Source organism: Chrysemys picta, chromosome 3, assembly GCF_011386835.1.
Source record: "Chrysemys picta bellii isolate R12L10 chromosome 3, ASM1138683v2, whole genome shotgun sequence".
NCBI lineage: Eukaryota > Metazoa > Chordata > Testudines > Emydidae > Chrysemys > Chrysemys picta.
Genome location: NC_088793.1, coordinates 189,137,140 through 189,157,302, shown reverse-complemented (window position 1 = coordinate 189,157,302; position 20,163 = coordinate 189,137,140). Strand labels below are relative to the sequence as shown.

The following is a 20,163-nucleotide window of genomic DNA, read 5'->3' as shown; positions in this document are numbered from 1 at the left end:
GCCATGAGGGATCTCAAAGCCATGACTGCACCGAGGTCCCCGGCTTTCCAGGACAAGCCCCCGGCGCTACTGAAAGTGGCACTGTCATGAGGCAAACTGGCGATGCTGCATCTGCCTACACCCAGCAGATCACCAGTCCAGATAACACCAGGGGAATGTCACATCCATGCTGAAATTTAGGGAATTGTTGCCCTTGGAGTCCAGGGAGGAGTTTGGGGCTATTGTTGAGGAGGGCAAAGAAGTAGCATGGACCTCTTTGCAGGCCTCTTTGCACCCTTTCCTCAGGGATAGTCATGAGGAGGAGTTCATGGCTACAGGCATCAGGCTTATCCCCAGAGGTGCAGCAAACTCTGCAGAACCTGCCATTCGATGGGGCAGGCCTGTTTGCGGAGCAAACAGACACCAGGCTGCGCAGCCTAAAAGACTACCGGGCGACAATGAAGTAATTGGGTATGCACACACCAGCAACCCAATGCAAACACTTCAGGCCGCAACTGCAACAACGCCCTTATCCTCCTTGACTGAGGTAGGATTTCTCTAGAAGGAGGAGCAGAAATGGCAGGCGGAAGCCTCCCCATTCTCCACCAGGGCCCAACTAAGCCATCATCAGACTCCAAACAGGACTTTTGAAGGTGTGCCCAAGAACGGTGCACCCGCCACAACACCGGATCCTTCCCCTTGTTTCTTGAATCGTCTGTCCCACTTCTGCCGTGCTTGGTCCTGAATAACATTGGACTGATGGGTTCCTCTTACTGTAGAAGTGGGATATTCTCTTCAATTCTGCTCCTCCCCTCCATCCCATCCCCCTTCCCCATCCCTCTTCAGGGACCCTTCTCACGAGCAACTCCTTATTCAGGAGGTTCAGGCGCTCCTAGCCATAGGAGTAGTGGAGGAGGTTCCTCGGGGGCCAGGGATTCTATTCCTGATACTTCCTAATCCCCAAGACCAAGGGGGTTCTCAGACCCATTCTAAACCTGCGAGGACTCAACAAGTTCATGGTAAAGTTGAAATTCCACATGAGTACAATTATCCCTTCTCTGGATCTGGGAGACTGGTATGCTGCCCTTGACATGAAAGATGCGTACTTTCACGTAGCTATTCGGCCTGCACACAGACGATTCCTTCAGTTTGTGGTCGATCACAAACATTATCCTTTCGCGGTCCTTCCCTTCGGCCTGTCAACAGCTCCCCGAGTGTTCACCAAGTGTCAGTTGTAGCAGTCTTCCTCCGAAGGAGGCAGGTGCAGATATACCCCTACTTCAATGAGTGGCTGCTCAGGGGGCGCACCAGGGAACAGGTGGAGTCCCAAGTCCGATTAATCAGATCCACTTTCAAGAGACTGGGGCTCCTCCTCAACATGAACAAGTCAACCTTATCACCGACCCAAAAAATTGAGTTAATCGGGGCAATGTTGGACTCAGTTCAGGCAAACCATGGCAGACATCATTTAAGGCCTCAGGCAGTACCTGACCACTACAGCAAGGGGATGCCTGAGTCTCCTCGGCCACATGGCAGCCTGCACTTACGTGGTCCAGGACGCCAGACTGAGGCTCAGGCCACTCCAGGCGTGGTTCGCTTCGACCTATCGCCCGGGGCACGACAGCCTGAGCTCTGGTCATGGTGCCAGAGCAAGTACTTGAGTCCCTCCAACTGTGACTCGACCCTCAGACAGTGTGTGAGAGTCCCTTCAGCAGCCCCCAGCCCCGCTTGTCCCTGGTAACGGATGCGTCAGCTCTGGGATGGGGTGTGCATTTGGGAGACCTCCAAACACAGGGCCTCTGGTCACAGGACGAGATCTCTCTCATATCAATATCAAGGAGCTGAGGGCAGTGAGGCTAGCATACCAAATTTTTCAGGCCCAACTACAAGGCCAGTGCATGGCAGTTATGACAGCAACACCACTGCCATGTTTTACATCAACAAGCAGGGTGGAGCCCGTTCTTCTCCCCTGTAGCGGGAAGCCCTCCAGCTATGGGAGTTCTGCATAACCCATTCCATTCACCTGGAAGCATTCTCTCTACCAGGAGTTCAGAACGCATTGGTGGACCACCTCAGCAGGTCTTTTTCACAACCACGAGTGGTCCATCCGGCCAGATGTCATACCCTTCCAAAGGTGGGGGTTTCCGCAGGTCAATCTGTTCGCCACCCAGAGCACCAGAAAGTGCCCAATGTTCTGCTCCTTCCAGAGACACAGCCCAGACTCAATCACAGATGCGTTCCTGCTACCCTGGGGAGGCTGCATGCTCTATGCCTTTCCCCTGTTCCCATTCGTGTACAGTGTCCTACTCAAGTTACGCAGGGACGGGGCGGAGATAATTCTGGTGGCAACAGCGTGGCCTCGGCCTGGAACTGTCGGTGGTCACCCCGATCACGTTGCCACTCCTCCCCCACCTGATCACTCAGGACCACAGTCATCTTCATCACCCTGACCTGCAGTCCCTCCACCTCACTGCCTGGAAGCTTCATGGCTGAACCCCATGGAGCTTCTGTGCTCAGAAGTTAGGGAGGTCTTACTCGGCAGCAGGAAGCCCTCCACTAGGGCTTCATATCTGGCAAAGTGGAAAAGGTTTACTTGCTGGTGTGACCAGTGTCATACACCCCCACTTCAAACACCAATACCTCTCATCTTAGAGTATCTTCTGCACCTGAAACTGCAAGGCCTGGCAGTGTCTTCCATAAAGGTACACCTTGCTGCTATCTCGGCTTGGATGCTCCGTCTTCGCCAACCCTATGGTTGGCCGGTTTCTCAACCATCTGGAATGGCTACATTCCCAGATTAGACAGCCTGATCTCATGTGGGACCTTAACCTGGTCCTCTCCAGACTGATGGGGGCCCCATTTGTACTTCTGGCAACTTGCTCCCTTCTCTGTCTGTCGTGGATGGTAGCCTTTCTGGTCACCATTACGTCAGCAAGGAGGGTGTCTTGAGTTAAAGGCCCTTACCTCTGATCCACCCTATACAGTTTTCCACATGGATAAGGTGCAACTCCAACGTAACCCAACCTTTCTTACTAAAGTTGTGTCGCACTTCCACACTAGTCAGGACATTTTCCTGCCTGTTTTTTATCCTAAGCCTCATACCAGTGGCTGTGAGAAGAGTCTGCACTCCCTGGATGTTCGGCCGGCGCTAGCTTTTACATCAATTGCACTAAGCCGTTCAGGAAGTCAAACCAGTTGTCCGTGGTGGTGGCAGACCGGATGAAAGGTCTCCCAGTTTCATCTCAAAGAATATCTTGCTGGATCACGTCCTGCATCTATACGTGCTACGAGCCGGCACTTAAAGCACAGGCCTCATTGGAGGCGTTCCTGGCCCAGGTCCCTGATACAAGAAATCTGCAGGACAGCAACTTGGTCCTCGGTGCATACGTTCATCTCTCATTATGTCACCATTCAGCATGCCAGAGATGATGCAGCTTTCGGCAGAGCAGTGCTCCAATCAGCGATTCTATAACTCTGACCCCACCACCTAGGTATGGCTTGGGAGTCACCTAATTGGAAATGCTGGTCTCCCCCGTGAAATCTGTATAGTATGGGGCAGGGGTCGGCAACCTTTGGCACCCAGCCCGTCAGGGTAAAGCCGTGGACAGGACGGTTTGTTTATCTGGAGCGTCCGCAGGCACTGAGCCCCTCAGCTCCCACTGGCTGTGGTTCGCCGTTCCCAGCCAATGGGAACTGTGGGAAGTGGCGACTAGCATGTCCCTCGGCCAGTGCTGCTTCCCGCAGCTCTCATTGGCCCCGAACGGCGAACCATGGCCAGTGGGAGCTGCGGGGCTCTGTGCCTGTGAACACTCCAAATAAACCTTTATCCTGATGGGCCAGGTGCCAAAGGTTGCCAACCACTGGTATAGGGTAAAAGCACACAAAAGACCAGATTTCACGGTCTGTGACATGTTTTTCATGGCAGTGAATTTGTTAGGGCCCTATCTATAAAACTGCCTTTAAAGAACGTTTTGGGTGTTGCAAACAGATATTAATCTGGTTATTGATATGCCCTTTAAAAACTGAATGTATGTACACTGATCTGCAAATTAGCATCTAATTTTATTCACATCAGATCTATTTTGAGTTAATTTTGGAAATGCTCATCAGGTTATACAGCAGTATATTATTAAATGCATAGAAAACTTACGGTTCTTAATAAGCTTATTAACTAAATTTTTAGGTATGTCATGTAGTTGCCCAGTTGCTTAATTTAAACTTAATCTATTTATAAATTGTCTTCTTAAATCTTCAGGGTAAAGATGATGTTTATGATCGTATGCTTCTAGACTACTTCTTTTCGTACCATCAGTTCATCCATCTATTATGTCGAGTTGCAATCAACTGTGAAAAGTTTACCGAAACTTTAGTTAAGATGAGTAAGTATGGCAGTTAAACAGTAAATCCTACCTAAACAGACTTCCTTAGCCATTGAGATGTTTTGTAGTGGCAATTATGCGAAACTATGTACTTACTTTTTAAAATATAATTCAGTATATTGATAGTCAATTGGATTTAGGCTCCAAAATGCTTAAATCCCTTTAGAAAATGAGATTTAGGCTCCTGAATCAGTTCTGTATTGCAGAGCTGAGCACAGCAATACCTAAATACCTTTACAAATCTAGACCTTAATCCTCAGCCTTGCTGAGACTGCTAACAAGTGTGCCAATTAGTGCCAACTCTGACAGTGGTTTCTGGGATGTGGGTGCCTCATCTGTGCAGTAATAGCTGAATTGAGACCACCAATTCATTTTACATAAGCAATCAAAGAGCCATCGGAGGGCACCAACTCTGTCACTATAAACCTGGGCCTGATTCTAGTTAGTGAGTTACAGCCTGACCACACTATAACTTTTAGCTGAGTTTGTACTCATCTGGTGAAAATGGTTTTTACTTCCACACATGGCAGCTGTGTTTCACCCCTGCCAGAGGCCTAGAGTAGCCTTTCTATAACAATTCCAGGACACTAGTTTTTTTACTCTGCCTGTCTAACGAGTTCAGCAGTCCTTCTTCATCCCAGCTCTCTCTGTGTAGGACATCCTAAAGTGAATTGCCACACATACGAGTGGTGCTCTGTGTGTGCATCTTCTGGAATAACTACTCAGATTTTCCCACAATACAATATAGTTAGGCAGCATGATAGGTGTAGATACACAAACATGGTTATGTTGTCAGGAAAGTTTCTTTGTAACTGGTAAGAGCTATCTTTTTGACTAGTTACAAAATTATGGAGGTAGTGTGGATTGGCTTTTACAGGTAGGAATTAATTAAGCCATTGAGTCACCCGCTGATTCTTTGTTCAAGCCATGAACCACAGAGCAAAATTACTATTTAGTGTGGGATTTTTCTGCTGAAGTGTTTATCAAGAATGTGTGACCTTTGCTATTGATCACTGTGTTACCTAGCCAATGTTTCATTATGTGTATGTAGATAAAGTTGTGGCTTGAGGTGAAGATGAAGCTTAAGAAATTTCAAATCTGTTGTGCTCATGCTGCTTTGTTTCTCAAAAAATATGAAAACTGATAAATTGTTCCAGCTAAAGAATTAAAAGAAAACAATATTGAGATCAGATGCTACATTTTAGACTCAGCAGGTAAAAATGTAGAACAAAGTCCTGTTCTGTAGACTAACTGTACTATAAAAACCATTCTAGATGCTAGACCTTTGTGGTCATATGTAATTGGTTTAGGATATAGTCCTCTGAATTTGTATGGTGCTTCAAAACTATCAGGTCAAAAAATAAATATATCCTACAAAGATCAGTTTTAGGTAGTTCTTTATGTCATCAGTTTTGTTTTCTCTTAACATTTCAGGTGTCCTCGTTGCTTATGAAGGTTTACCACTTCATCTTGCATTGTTTCCCAAACTTTGGACTGAGCTGTGCCAGACTCAGGTAAAATTTAAATGGGTTTGAGAACCAACTGAACAAGAATATTGACAAGATGTGACAACTGTAAATGTTTTAAAGATAGTTACTTTTTAAACAGCAATTCATAAGACAAATTACTAATTAAATTCAGTACACTTTAAATGTATTGGGTGTTGTTAATTTGTTCACAACTTTAACATTTTTAAAATTAAATGTTAACAATTAGTAACACCTTGTGTTTATATTGTGACTTTTATCCTGAAGGATCTTTAAAAAAGAAAAAAGAAAAAAAAAAGCTAACTGATATGCAGATCATGTATACCCCTGATCCTGCAAACACTTTTGTATGCTACTAACTTTACACACATGCATAAATATTAGTAGGCTTGGAGCTTGTGCTTGTCAATAGAGATTGCTTTGCCCACCATTGAAATCCAGCCACTTCAGAGTTGTAGTATACCCAAATATCACAATGAAGAGTGCTATATATATATATATACTTATATAATAATATCTAATATAATATATATATAAAAGATCAATAAATCTAATCTGTAGATCTAGAATAGAATTTTTTAATAGCATATAACCATTTCACTCAACAGTTTAGGATAGGGAGTGAAAAATACCATACCCAGTTGAAAGTGCAGGAGGAATTTAGGTAATTAGAATATACTTACTGAAGTTAGAATTTGTCCAGGACACCCATCAGCACTCCTGCGCTTATGTGAAAACAACTACAGACTTTTTTCAAATAAAGTTTAAAAAAATTAAATCACCCTGGATTACTTGTCAAGTTGCAGGCTTGAAGAGATGTATATAACCCAAGTTCTAAAATCATGAAAATACGCAGTTTTTAGTGGAAATGCTGACACAGCGGTAACACTACTGACACAATGGCTGCATATTCCCACTTGGGGGATATGGCACCTCTGGCGTTCAGCTGCAGAATTTTTCTAGTGAGCACTATGTTTTGGGGCTGCTTGCTCCTTCCCCTCCCTTGCAAAGGATGCCAGGGGTATAAAAGAGCGAGTGGCCCAACCTGTTGCTTTTTCTTTCAGTGAGCTCAAATCACGCCCAGTGTCTTCAGTGCTTTCCTTGACCGTTTCTCTTTTGATTTTGCCTTTTGGGGCTATTTTCTTTCTGGTTAGATTAACAGTTAGTTAGCAGAGTCTTTCTTCAGTCCGAAAAATAAAGAAACGGTACAGCAACGGTATAAGGCAAACTGCTATCTGTAAGGTGGCATTGGCATTATATCAACCCTTTTCATGCAACAAAACCCAGCTCTGTTATGTCGCTCCAATTAATCACAAGTATCCACAAGATACTTTGCTTTTAAAACAGCATTAAAAAAATTGAGAACGCTGCTAACCTGTCCTAACTGTCTCAGACATCAAATCATTCATGCAAAAATGTCTGTATCTAGACTTTGGTCTACAGACAGGATCCTTATCAGTATAACTGGTGATACCTTTTCTCCAGGCCTTTGTATGGCCTCCATAAGATTATTTACAAAGGGAAACATACCTTATTGATGCTACTTACACCTGGGCCATTTGAGATGCAGAAGGTAAAGATAACACATGTTCATCACGAGATTCCTTTCTTACTATCGACAGGGATATTTCCAGATGGAGTAAGATGGTCATCTTGTTCTCAACCCTTTTATAGAATATGGTCACTGTTGGAAATTAAAGCTTCTGCTTTAGGGTTCTGGAGTTGAAAACAGTTTGTCTAATCTGTAAGACTTTCTCCCATTGATCAGGACCAGAAACTCATCTGCCAAAAGTACCAGTGCCTGTCTCGGGTCTCCACCAGGTATTATATAAAGGGAAAATCCAGACTAGGCCTATTCATTACCAAGCCCAACACCCCTTATCTCAAGCTCTACTTCAGGGTCAGACAAAAGCCAGTGTCACTGGCAAAATCTGTTTCTCAAATGGAATCAGAAATTCCACTGCATATTCCCTCTAGTTCCATTGGTTCCAGAGATCTGTCTGCAGATCAGATGAGACTCAGCCAAGATGTTGCAATAACTGTAATAGAATCTTGGCAGTTTGTTTCAAGTGTCCTGTGTCTGATGTTAGCACCACTTTCCAGATTACTAGATCTTTGTGTTTAGGTTGGATTAAGACTCTCCACCTGATCCTGAATTGTCCAGGTTGATACCCTGACTTCTAGATTTTTGAACAATCCAGGACCATATTATGAATAGCAGGGATTGTGATTTCAGCTTCCTTCAGATGCCTGGGACAGTGGGCCTCCCTCACTTTGTAATACCCTAGTTTATTGAAGCATTTCTCCATGGACCAGTAGGGTTGCTTACTGCTTTGCCTTCATGACTGCACTAAGGAATCTGGATTTCTTTATTGTTGTGCTGTGAGTATTACAGTGGATGTTGTTCATTCCGGGGTTATTCCCTATAGTGTATGAATTTCTTTTCAATTGGAATTGGAGTCTTCTTTCTCAAAGCTCTCTGGATCTCTGGTCTTCTATTTGTCAGATTACACTGCTCTACAGCCAAAATGCTTCTGAAATAAATGTAGTCAAACTTTACTAATTCTGGGTCATTGAGAACGAAAATATATCTTTGACTGGATCTATGAATAAATCTATGACTGGGTTTGGACAGTACTTGCTTTTTAGGCAAAACAATGAATGATGCAATCTGAAGCTGGTATTGCGTCATACATGATATGAATTGCGTCATGTTATTCCTAGAAGTCGTGGATGATGCAATCATAACGAAGCTTACATCACTCTGCTGAACAAATTGCCCTATATCAGCTCTAGAAATCATACAGTGTCGTGCTCTCTTATTTCTCAGTGTTTGATTTTGCAAAGGAACACATTTCTGTTTAGCCAAAGTGAGCAGAGATGCCTCGTACTTGTGTGAACAGTACAGATAACTTCTGCTATGTTTGTGGTGAAGTGACTTTTGCATCACAAAAGCGCAGTATAACCACTATGGATAAGAAAGCCTATCACCTTTATTTTGGCTGCAAAATTGGAGATCAGGACAAGAGGTGGGCCCCACACATATGCTGCAACACTTGTGCAACAAATCTTCGCCAGTGGTTGAACAGGAAAAGGAAATCTATGCCTTTTGCGGTGCCAATGATTTGGAGAGAACCAACAGATCATACCAGCAGTTGTTACTTCTGCATGGTGCCTCCAGTTGGGAAAGGTGTGTCAAAAAAGAAAAAGTGGATTCTGCATTATCCAAACATTCCATCAGCTATACGCCCAGTACCCCATGGAGAAGGACTGCTGGTTCCTGATGCACCAGAATCATTCTCACTTGAGTCAGACAAGGAAGAGGAAGAGGATGAAACTTCTGGGCCTGGACCATCAATGTCACAGGACCCACATTTTCTCCCATTCTCCTCCTCTAAACCACACCTCATAACACAAGGTGAATTGAATGACCTTGTCAGGGATTTGGAACTACCCAAGAGTAAGGCAGAGCTGTTGGGCTCCAGACTATAGCAGTGGAATCTCCTGGGAGGTGACTTTAGGGTTTCCATGTTCCGTGACCATCAAAAGGATCTTGTCCCATTCTTCTTCATGGAAGGTGATCTTGTAGCCTGCAACAACATCGATGGTGTGATGGCAGCCCTCAACATCGTTCACGATCCAGATGAGTGGAGACTGTTCATTGATTCATCGAAGACGAGTCTTAAAGCAGTTTTACTGCATAATGGCAATGTTTTGCCATCAATTCCAGTTGGTCATGCAGTCCATATGAAGGAAACCTATGACAACATGAAACAACTTTTGAGGTGCATAACCTATGACCAACATCAGTGGCAGTTTTATGGCGATTTGAAGGTTGTTGCTCTCTTGCTTGGTCTGCAGACTGGATACACAAAGTACTGCTGTTTTCTCTGCAAATGGGATAGTCGTGCAAGAGATTCCCACTACATCAAGAAAGATTGGCCACTCCGACAGTCATTGGAGCCTGGGAGGAAAAGTGTTCAGCATCCACCAAGGAAGATTTTGTTACTACCCTTACACATCAAGCTGGGTCTGATGAAGAACTTTGTTAAGGCCATTGACAAAATACAAGCAGCTTTCAAGTACCTCCGTGGAAAATTTCCAAGGTTAAGTGAAGCTAAGATAAAGGAAGGTGTCTTTGTTGGTCCTCAGATTCGTGAACTTCTTCGAGATGATGCATTTGACCATGCACTGCATGGTAAGGAAAAGATGGCATGGAAAGCTTTCCAGTTAGTGGCAATAAATTTTCTCGGAAACAAGGCAGACAACTACAGGTTGTTGGTGGAAAACCTCCTCAAGGCATACAAAAGCCTTGGTTGCAATGTGTCACTAAAGATACATTTTTTGCACTCTTATCTAGATTTTTTTCCACCGAACTGCGGAGCAGTGAGCGACGAGCATGGCGAGCGATTTCACCAGGACATTGCAACAATGGGGAAACGCTATCAGGGCAAATGGAGCCCATCAATGCTTGCAGACTATTGCTGGACAGTGACAAGAGATGCTCCATTTAATGAATACAAGAGACAAGCCAAGAAGCGCCGAGTAGACACTGAATAGAACTAAACTATGTACAGAATAGTTTTTTGCCTTTTGTTTCATAATAAATTTTATTTATATAACCCTTTTGCTGATTTTTAAAGTGTTACATAAACAGGACAGGTGAAGTACTATCATGTAAAGCAACCATAAACACATGAAAAGACCTAGGTTTACAATTTATGATTAAAACTCTACTATCTACACAATATACATAGACATAAAATGTAAAAACTTAAATATCTTAGAAACAGTAGCCAATCAGTTGTTTTAATTGTCATATTTGAATTCAGCACATCAAAATACATAATAAATAGCACATTTTATCTCTGAAGGAGACGACTTCTCAAAAATTGTAGACCAGTGGATTATCATCTGTACCTCACAGTGTAGAAGAGGAACTTCTCATATCTATAGCTACTTCCTGGACTTTGTTAGATACATACCAAATGGCCAGTTCTCTATAAACAGGAGTCCATATGAGAAGTGTGACACAGTTAGTGCCCTCAATCCCCATTTGGAGTCTTAAATCATCTCCATTTCCATCTAAAACAGACCACTAACTTGTCTGTTTCCTCAATTCTATTTTACACCCTCGTTAAGACTTGTCAGCTGTTCAGTCACCTGCATATATTAAAAGATATCCGATGAACCCAAAGGCAGCACCTGTTGCTGGCCTTTTTCACAGCATTTCCAAGCTGTTGCTTGTAGCTCTATATGTGTCTCATAACCTCACAGCGGCCTCATGGGAGAGTGGATTGGTAGCCAGCATATTCTCTTGACCTGCCATCTAGAGCTGATGCTCGTTTTGGTAGTTACCACCCTCCTTGTTCACCTAGAATTTCCTAAGGGTTATACTCTTTGCTAATCTCCCATGAGCGGGACTATGCAGAGGTCACTCGAAGAAGAAAGGGGGATTACTTACAAGTAACTGTTCTTCCGGAATGTAGCCTCTGCATAGTCACACCTTCTGCCCACCTTCCCCACTTCTTCAGAGTCTCAGGTAGTGAATTCCTAAATTAGGGAACAGACTGAAGGATAGTTGGGGCTACTACAATCCTCTGGGCAGGGAGATGGAGGAACTAGTGGCTCCAACTAGTGCTCGATAGTAATATTCCGCAGCTCAATGCCAGAGGCACCATATCACACAAATGTGAATATGCAGAGTCCATGCTCTTTAGGAACAACAATTACTGGTGAGTAACCCCTCTTTACTATAGTTCATGAACATAAAAACTGTTAAGTTACATTTCTAATATTATTCATGGCTGAGACCTCCCGAGATCTGGCTCCTGTCCCCTCTTGCAGCAGATCTCTACCAATGCCACTGCCGGAGGGCCCTTTATACCCACAGAAGAGGGGGCAGTAGTTGCTTTGGAGACCAGGGGAGCTGGATCTCACTAAATACACACTACTCCTGACAAACTTCCATCCTCACATAAAATGAGGTGAATCAAAGAACGCAAATTAATTTCAGAATGGTAGCCATGTTAGACACCATTAAATTAGGCTTGAATAAAGACTGGGAGTGGATGGTTCATTACATAAAGTAAAACTGTTTTCCCATGCTAATTTTTTCCCCTTACTGTTACTCACACCTTCTTGTCAATGGTTGGAAATGGGCCATCCTGATTATCACTACAAAAGTTTTTTTTCTTCTGCTGATAATAGCTCACCTTAATTAATTACCCTCATTACAGTTGGTATGGCAACACCCATTTTTTCATGTTCTCTGTGTATATGTATTTTCCTATATCTTCCACTCCATGCATCCGATGAAGTAGGTTTTAGCCCACGAAAGCTTATGCTCAAATAAATTTGTTAGTCTCTAAGGTGCCACAAGTACTCCTCGTTCTTTTTGCAAATTAATTTCTTTTTGTCCTTAGTAGTAGTTTATTTTCATTAATGGCAGGCAAACATTTTCAGTATGAATTAATTGGATTAGTAGACCCAGTTTGTTAGTTTTCATGACAATTAATGTTGCAGGCATTATTCCAGATGGTGCCTATTCTTTCATTTACCCTTAATAGATAATTATGTACAATGCTCTCACTAGTGTCATAATTTCAGTGCTAATTTTGCAGCATTAAATTGCAAAGTATTTTTCTCTCCTCTTTAGTCTGCTATGTCAAAGAACTGTATTAAACTCCTGTGTGAAGATCCAGTTTTTGCAGAATATATTAAATGTATTCTAATGGATGAAAGAACCTTTCTTAACAACAATATTGTGTACACATTCTTGACGCACTTTCTTTTAAAGGTATGTGGTATTTTAAGTGTTCGTATTTAATGGAAATGCAGTTGTTATACATCACATTAGTTTAGGATATTACTTTGCACAATTCAAGTCTTCAGAGCTTTGAAATAAATGTGTTCTCTTACAGGTCCAGGGGCAGGTGTTTTCTGAAGCAAACTGTGCCAATTTAATCAATACTCTGGTTACAAATCTAATAAATCAATATCAAAGCCTAGAATCCGATTTCAGCAGCCAGCGAGTTGAAATTTCCAAAGCAAGCTCTACCTTAAATGGGGTAAGACTTTTCAAAGCCATTAAAATAATAAAACCTTTTAAAAACAAGTTTCCTTTCTATGGCAGAGTTTCAGTAGATTGTATCTAGTGTGAGGATTTGCCTTAGGGAGTGGACATATTGATTGAAACTATATGCATAGGCAGGGTTCTCTTTGCCAACTGGTCAGAGACAGCTGGAGGTGTCCATCAGGTTGAACCCTGGATAAGGGGGCTGCTCACCAACTCCCTGCTAGAAATCTCTGCTCTGCTAAGGAGATAGGCAGATAGCTCTGGAATGCCATTCTGATCTCTTCAAAATTCTTTTTTTATCAGTCTTTTTTAGCTCTCTGCTACCTACTTTTTCACTTTCTGTTTCCCCTTGTTCTCTTTCTCTGCATCATGTGGGTAGGCTGCTGTCACTCCAGCCCCAGGCGCTCCTTGCTGTGAGTGGAGTCAAGATCTGATAAAAGTCATTCCTGAGTCCCGCCTGTGATTATATGGAAAAAGAGTTTACCCTCTCTGCCCTCCACTCAACACCTCTGATTATTTCTCTGAAACAAACATTAGATCATCCCAAAGATTGAAAAATGTAGGAAAACATTAAAGAAGCTTAGGAAGCACCTGTTCTATTCTTATTTCTCTTTGCATATTTCATCAACCATAAAAGGTAAACTCTCCAAATCTTGTTCCAAGAATTCCAGGGCTGTTTTCCTTGGGCCACTTTCTCACAATAAAACAAATTCTTCTTCAAGTGATTCCACATTTCCATTCCACTGTAGGTGTGTGCATGCCTTGTGCACAGTTGTCAAAGATTTTTCCCTTAGCGGTACCTGTAAGTGCAGTGTGAATTCCCTCTGGTACCTCTTACCACTGCACGCAGGTATTAAGGGCCACACTGACCCCAACACCTCTCAGTTCCTTCCTACTGTCAATGATGATGGTTGTTGGAGCTGCGATCTTTGTTTCTTCATATCTTTCCTCCCTCAGTGTATGTAGTACCTGTAATATTAGTTTTAGTCCTATATAGTAATTCTGTAAATAGTATTGTAAACTTATGTCTTTTTAGTGTGGGGTTACCAGTCCCTGACTGGGTACCAGGATTGATACCAAACTGATGCCCCATTCTCCTGGCTTCCAGGCCTTTCATTCATGTAACGTGTCTATGCCAGTGAGTGATCCTCCTTCCAGCTGCCTTAAGTGTCTGAGAGACGTGCCTGTGAGTGACAAATATCACATTTGTTCAAACATCATTCGAAAAAGGATAAGGCTGCCAGACTCAAGTACCTGCTCGTGGATTCTGCACTTCATCCACCATCAGAACCCACCCGCTCTGAGTGGGTACCAAGCATGTCCATGTCTATGAGGAGTGCTCCTCCTGTTTTCACGAAGTCATCAGCCAGATTTGTATTGCCGGTGCCTAAGAAAAGATTGCATATGTCTCCGAGGGATTCAGTACCAGAACCTTCCAACAGGAAAGCGCCAAGTGTTCACAAGAACTCATAGGGGTGCCCTAAAAAATCACACCCCCAGGAGCAGTCTGTGAGCCAGCAGGGTTGCTGACTTCAGAACCCAGGAAGAGTCCATTTAGACCAGTCCCTGAAGCATCAACGCACCTCTCGGTCCTGCAGGCTCAAAAACCCCTTCTGGTGCCGTTGGCACCTGAGGCATTTAAGGCAGCCAGGGAGTTATTCAGCTTGTTGGTACCGGCTTCTCCCATGATTCAAGAGCCTCACAAGGAACCAACTTTGGAACCACATGCTCTTGCGGTCCCGACTCAAGCCCCAGAGCATCACTTGGTACTGGTCACTTCTATGCTCACAGTTCCTCTCCGTAGGATTACATGTAGAGGCAAGCCAGCAATGATTTCATTGGTTCCCTCTTTTCCAGACTCACAACCCCACTCCCTGATACTGATGAGTTCATCTCCCCCATTGTTGAAGGAAATGGACTCCTCATTGGACTCAGAAGTCAGATCTATTGTGTCCCGATTTAAGTTTGCCCAACAGCTCCAGTTGGTGTCTGTCCACCTCAGCATTTTAGGAGTCAGTGGCCTTCTCAGAACTGCGTCCCACCTCCATACTATTGACCCTTCTGCCTTCACAGTTCAGAACTGCCTCAGAGTTCTAGGACACATGGCGGTGTGCACTTACGTGGTACAGCTACAGACTGCACTTCAAGCATTTGCAAGGTTGGATGGCCTTTATGTACTCAACGGCCCATCGTCATATAGACATGGTGGTTCAGGTACCCCTTCATTCAGTTCTTATCCTTTCTGAACTGGTAGATAAAACCTAGGAATGTTTGGGAGGGGGTTCCCTTTGCTCCTACACAGCGTATTCTCACCCTAGTTACAGATGCATTGGATCTAGGTTGATATCTTAGATCACCTTTAGACTCCGTGCCTTTGGTCTTTCCCCCCTCATCTATACAGCATCTTAAAAAATTCTTAATATTCCTTTCTTGTTACATAACTTCCATTCAGAAAAGGCTCACCCATCTATTGAATATTTAGTAATGAATAAAAAATTGTTTCCACTGTTCTAAGTGAAATTGGTTCTACAAGAAAAAGGAATTATTCCTTTTTCTTTTTCTTCATTTTACTTGTTCTTCATTGATACAAAAAGTCAGCACCATCGAAAAGAGATCAGTGACATACTTTAATTAACACTGGTCTAGACCCAGTATTAATGACTTAATGAGTGGGATTTGCTAAAGTTTACATAACAGAATAATGTAGACAGCCCAATGTATATTGTGATATCTTTCAGTGCCCCCAGTGACAGGCTCTTTTGGGTTTAGGAGCCCACACTTAATGAATGGTCTGGAGACTAAAAGTAGAACAACCTTTTCAGCATTCTCAACATGCAGAGCGCACTGTTCACACAGGAAATCAGTGCACATGCAAACTCCTCTACTCCCAGAGTTTAGATACCAGCAGTGGTATGAAATAGCTGGGGGTTGACAGAAACACTCAAGTAATTCTACATTTTGTTAATTCTCCGTATTCTATGCCACTTCTACAGGACACAAAATTTCCTAAACTGTTGATGGGTTTTCCACGGTCAGGTTGGCAACCATACTGTGTTTTATTTGTTGTTCAGAACTAGTGTAAAACACATTGGAATTAAGCATTAAGAAATCCTAACCAAGGGGGCTAATTCTGTAGTGTACAACTTAATATTGTCAACTTTTTCACAGTAGGTCTTTGTCTACATTAAGGACATTGCTGATACTAGTGGGAAAGTTTTGAGAAATTTCTATAGTGTAAACAAAGTTTAGGAATCTATTCTGTTGGAAGCAGAAAAGGGTTCAGAACATCTGGTATCTGTGTATCTCTACTTATTACACAAATCAACCTATTTCAGTTGTAGATAGTGTGTGTGTAGGATTAATGTAAATATAAAGTTTGAAGTATTTTAGTAATCGTGTTTGTTTATGGTGTTTCTAGGACCTTCGAGCACTTGCTTTGTTGCTTTCAGTGCACACCCCTAAGCAGCTGAATTCGGCCCTGATTCCAACTTTGCAAGAACTGCTAAACAAATGCAGGGCTTGTCAACAACAGAGGAACTCATTACAAGAGCAAGAAGCCAAAGAAAGAAAAACTAAAGGTGTGCCTTTTATAACCTTGTTGTAATCTTCAACTCCCTCTCCTTTACCTCACATATCCACGCTGTTGCTATATTCTGCCAGTTCTTCCTCCTTATATCTCCAGCTCAGGCTGTACCACCAAGATTCTGGTCCATACCATGGAAATCTCCCAGTTAGACTAGAGCAACCACCACCTCTCTGGTTTACCAGACTCCTGCCTTGCACCCCTTTGGATAATCCAAAATACTTCTGCTAAAATAATTTTTCTTGCCTATTGCTCTTACTATATCACCCCCGTCACTGGTTCACATTTGCAGCATGAAATTAAAATCTTGTCCTCACTTTCAAAGCTCCTCATACTACTTCTCTTGTTTCATCCCTTACCACTCCCGTCCCCCATACTCTGCTATGCCAGCTCCACTGGCCTTGAGACTGTTTTTGTATCTTTCTCCCGTATCATCCCTATGTCTAAAATAACCTGCTAACTATGGAACCTACCTCCCCTTTTAAAATATTCTAACACCCACTTCCTTGGACTAGCCTTCTAGTGCTGATTCCACTCCCATGCCATAAAAAGAAGAGAAAAAAGCACAATCCTAATTTTGACGAATTTGCATACTGAAATGAGATAAACTAATAGGAACTGACACTGTATGTGTGTGATGCAATAAATAACCTCATGAGGCTATAGTATGTAAATCTCACCTATCGGTTTCCTTTGTGTGATGCTTCCCACTCCCATTTCTCCCTGTTGTCATGTGTAAACTAGATTGTAAGCGTCTCGGGTAAGGGACCTGGTTTTTTTTTCTGTACAGTATCATCCAAACTAATAATGCTGTACACATAACATTATACATTGTCAATCCAAAACACATGGGGTGAAATCCTGGTTGTATAGAAATAAAAAGGCATTTTACCATTGACCTCAGTGGGACCAGGATTACTTCCTTGGACCAGAACAATTACACTTAGTGTGGAGAGGAAAATCTTTTACAAATCTGAGCATATTAAAGAGAGGTTATGTAATGAAATCTGTTTAAACAAACGAAAAATATTATTTATTATCATTGTTATCATTATTTATTATTTGTATTGTGGCAGAGTTTAGTCATGGACCAGGACCCCTAGGTGATGTACAAACACAGAACAAAAAAGACAGTCCTTGCTGTAAAGATCTTAGGTTACCTGCTTAACACTGGAGCTTCAGATTTGCTGATTCCAATCCCTAATGCAACACACAAGAATCTAAGGAAGTGAAATTTTAAGCAGGCAGTTAGTTAATGAATCTCTCCAATCTGATGAGCCTCTGAGGAGATCTCTAGTGAGCGCTGTTTGCCTACATACAGAAGAGTTTCTGAAAGTGAAAAACATTAAATAAAAGACCTCGACATTTGAATGTAAATATAAAACAAATCTGATAAATGTACTTCACTGCAAACTGTATGTTGGTTTTACAGATGATGAAGGAGCTACTCCTGTAAAAAGAAGACGGGTTAGCAGTGATGAGGAGCATACTGTAGACAGCTGCATCAGTGATATGAAAACTGAACCAAGGGAGGCATTGACTCCAACAAGCACTTCAGATAATGAGACAAGAGACTCTTCTATCATTGATCCTGGCACTGAACAAGATCCTCCTTCCCCTGAAAATAGTTCTGTTAAAGAATACAGAATGGAAGTTCCATCTTCCTTTTCAGAAGACATGATGTTAACTACCAGGTCACAACACACAGAAGAGCAGTCAGGCAATGGTAAATTTGAAGAGTGCAAGGAATTTAAAGATCTGCAGAGTTCCAAGGATCCCACTGCAGTTGAAGATGACTCAGAGTTCCCCTCCACATCAATTTCAGCAGTTTTATCTGACCTAGCAGATCTAAGAGGCTGCGATGGTCAAGCCTTACCATCCCAGGACCCTGAAAATAGTTTATCAATCAGTTGTGGCCATTCCAGAGGACTTTTTAGTCACATGCAGCAGCATGACATTTTAGACATCCTGTGTAGGACCATTGAGTCTACGATTCATGTGGTCACAAGGATATCTGGCAAAGGAAACCAAGCTGCTTCTTGACATTAGATGGAGCATGTCTGCTTTTAAGTCTTTTTTTTTTCCCCCTCCCCCCCGAAAATGCTGTTTGTATAAGTTTTGCTTATTTCTGTTTTGTGCTTCAGTTTGTCCAGTGCTCTCTGCTTGAATGGCAAGATAGATTTATATGCTTAATTCTTGGTCAGGCAGAACTCCAGATTAAAACATTTTTTGCATCTACCGTACTTTTCTTAAAGGGCAATCAGATAATGGATATGTTTTATGTAATTAAGAGTTCACTGTAGTGGCTTTCATTTAATATGGCTGTATGGGAGAACAGGGCCTCCTTGCCCTGTATGATGTAATTTAAACTTATGGCATTTTTACTGTGTATAATATGGTGTCCTCTGTGCCAGTTTTGTACCTTATAATAGAGGCAGATTGCCTCAGATCGCTGTGGTTCTTATTATCAAAATTAAGTTTACTTGTATACTAAACAACCACAAGAAATTTGATTCTGTAAAGAATCCTCTTTAGCTGTGGCCTGGCAGTATCTATATGGTGCTTTATTTAACAGAATACCTGTGGAGGAAATAAAGCACACTTGATGTAAAATTAATTGTTTTATTTTTATTGACATGATCAATCGCTATTCTGTGCACTTCATTAAACTGATTGTGATGACTTTTCATTTGTTTACATATGTTGCTTCAGTCTTCAGATTTCTAACCAAAGACAACTTGAGAACTGTGAAAAAGATGCAGAATAAGAAACGCTTCTCAAATACATACTAAGCTGTGTAAATCTCAGTTCTTTCCCATTCGTTTTGTCTACTTTGCATTAACTTTACAATTGGACAGTTAAGTAAAATGAACCACATTCCAACAATTTAAAAATACAAAGAATCCAACTGAATCTTTTACCACTTTCCTAAGTATTGACCTGTCAGCTAGGATGTGAGCTTTTGCTCCATTCTGGCCTCCTCTTCTCCCCCTCTTGCCATTTTCAGTCCCTCTTTCTGCTACCCAGTGTCTCCCACAATTCTGATATGAATGGGCTATTCCTCTCCTGTCCAAAGTTTCCATAAACTGCAGCACAGCCTGTGCTAGCCACACCCCGTTTTCCTGCTTGGTGCTAGATCTTCTGTCTCCGTGACAGCAGTCAAATGGTGGTTTGCTTCGCTCCCATCCTTTTCTTGTAGATTTGTTGTTTTGAGTGGTTAAATTGTTTTCAAGCCTCACTGTAGCACCTCCCTGCCAAGCTCATCTGCCACCTTTCAAGGCATGACACAGCAGCTATGCAAGTACCAGCATCTGGGAGCATAGTGATCATAGCCATCTGTCACCTCTGCTGCATGCATCCCACTGAGCTCCTCTGCCCCCTGTCAGGCCTGGCAGAGCAGCCATGCAAGCACCAGGCAGCCAGCCAGCTGACCCTATCTCTGCAAGGGCACAGGGCTCTAAGTCAGACAGGCAGGTTGGGACCTCTATCCCCCACCCCCCAAGTAGCTGCGACTTCACTGCAGAAAAACCCAACAAGGAGAGAGAGAGCAGAAGAGGGAGAGGCTCTGAGGATGAGGAGGACTTTATCCAGACAACTGAGGTAAGTCCTGCGACAACAAAGAACCATAAAGAAGAGACCCTTTCTGGGCTACTGGTC

General features: G+C 42.7%; 1 protein-coding gene across 27 annotated transcripts in view; it reads left to right on the top strand.

Moving 5' to 3' along the window:
• Positions 1-19,193, top strand: part of USP34 (ubiquitin specific peptidase 34) — a 280,867-nt gene extending 261,674 nt beyond the window's left edge. For all 27 annotated transcript variants that reach the window (XR_010599944.1, XM_042857217.2, XM_065589647.1 and 24 more), the window contains 6 exons: positions 4,235-4,358; positions 5,793-5,872; positions 12,504-12,644; positions 12,769-12,915; positions 16,342-16,501; positions 17,939-19,193. Coding sequence is in view for 26 of the 27 variants with exons in the window: in XM_042857217.2 (XP_042713151.2) it covers positions 4,235-4,358; positions 5,793-5,872; positions 12,504-12,644; positions 12,769-12,915; positions 16,342-16,501; positions 17,939-18,549 (1,263 nt within the window). In the remaining variant the exon portion in view is untranslated. The remainder of the gene's footprint in view (positions 1-4,234; positions 4,359-5,792; positions 5,873-12,503; positions 12,645-12,768; positions 12,916-16,341; positions 16,502-17,938) is intronic.
• Positions 19,194-20,163: the final 970 nt, after the last annotated feature.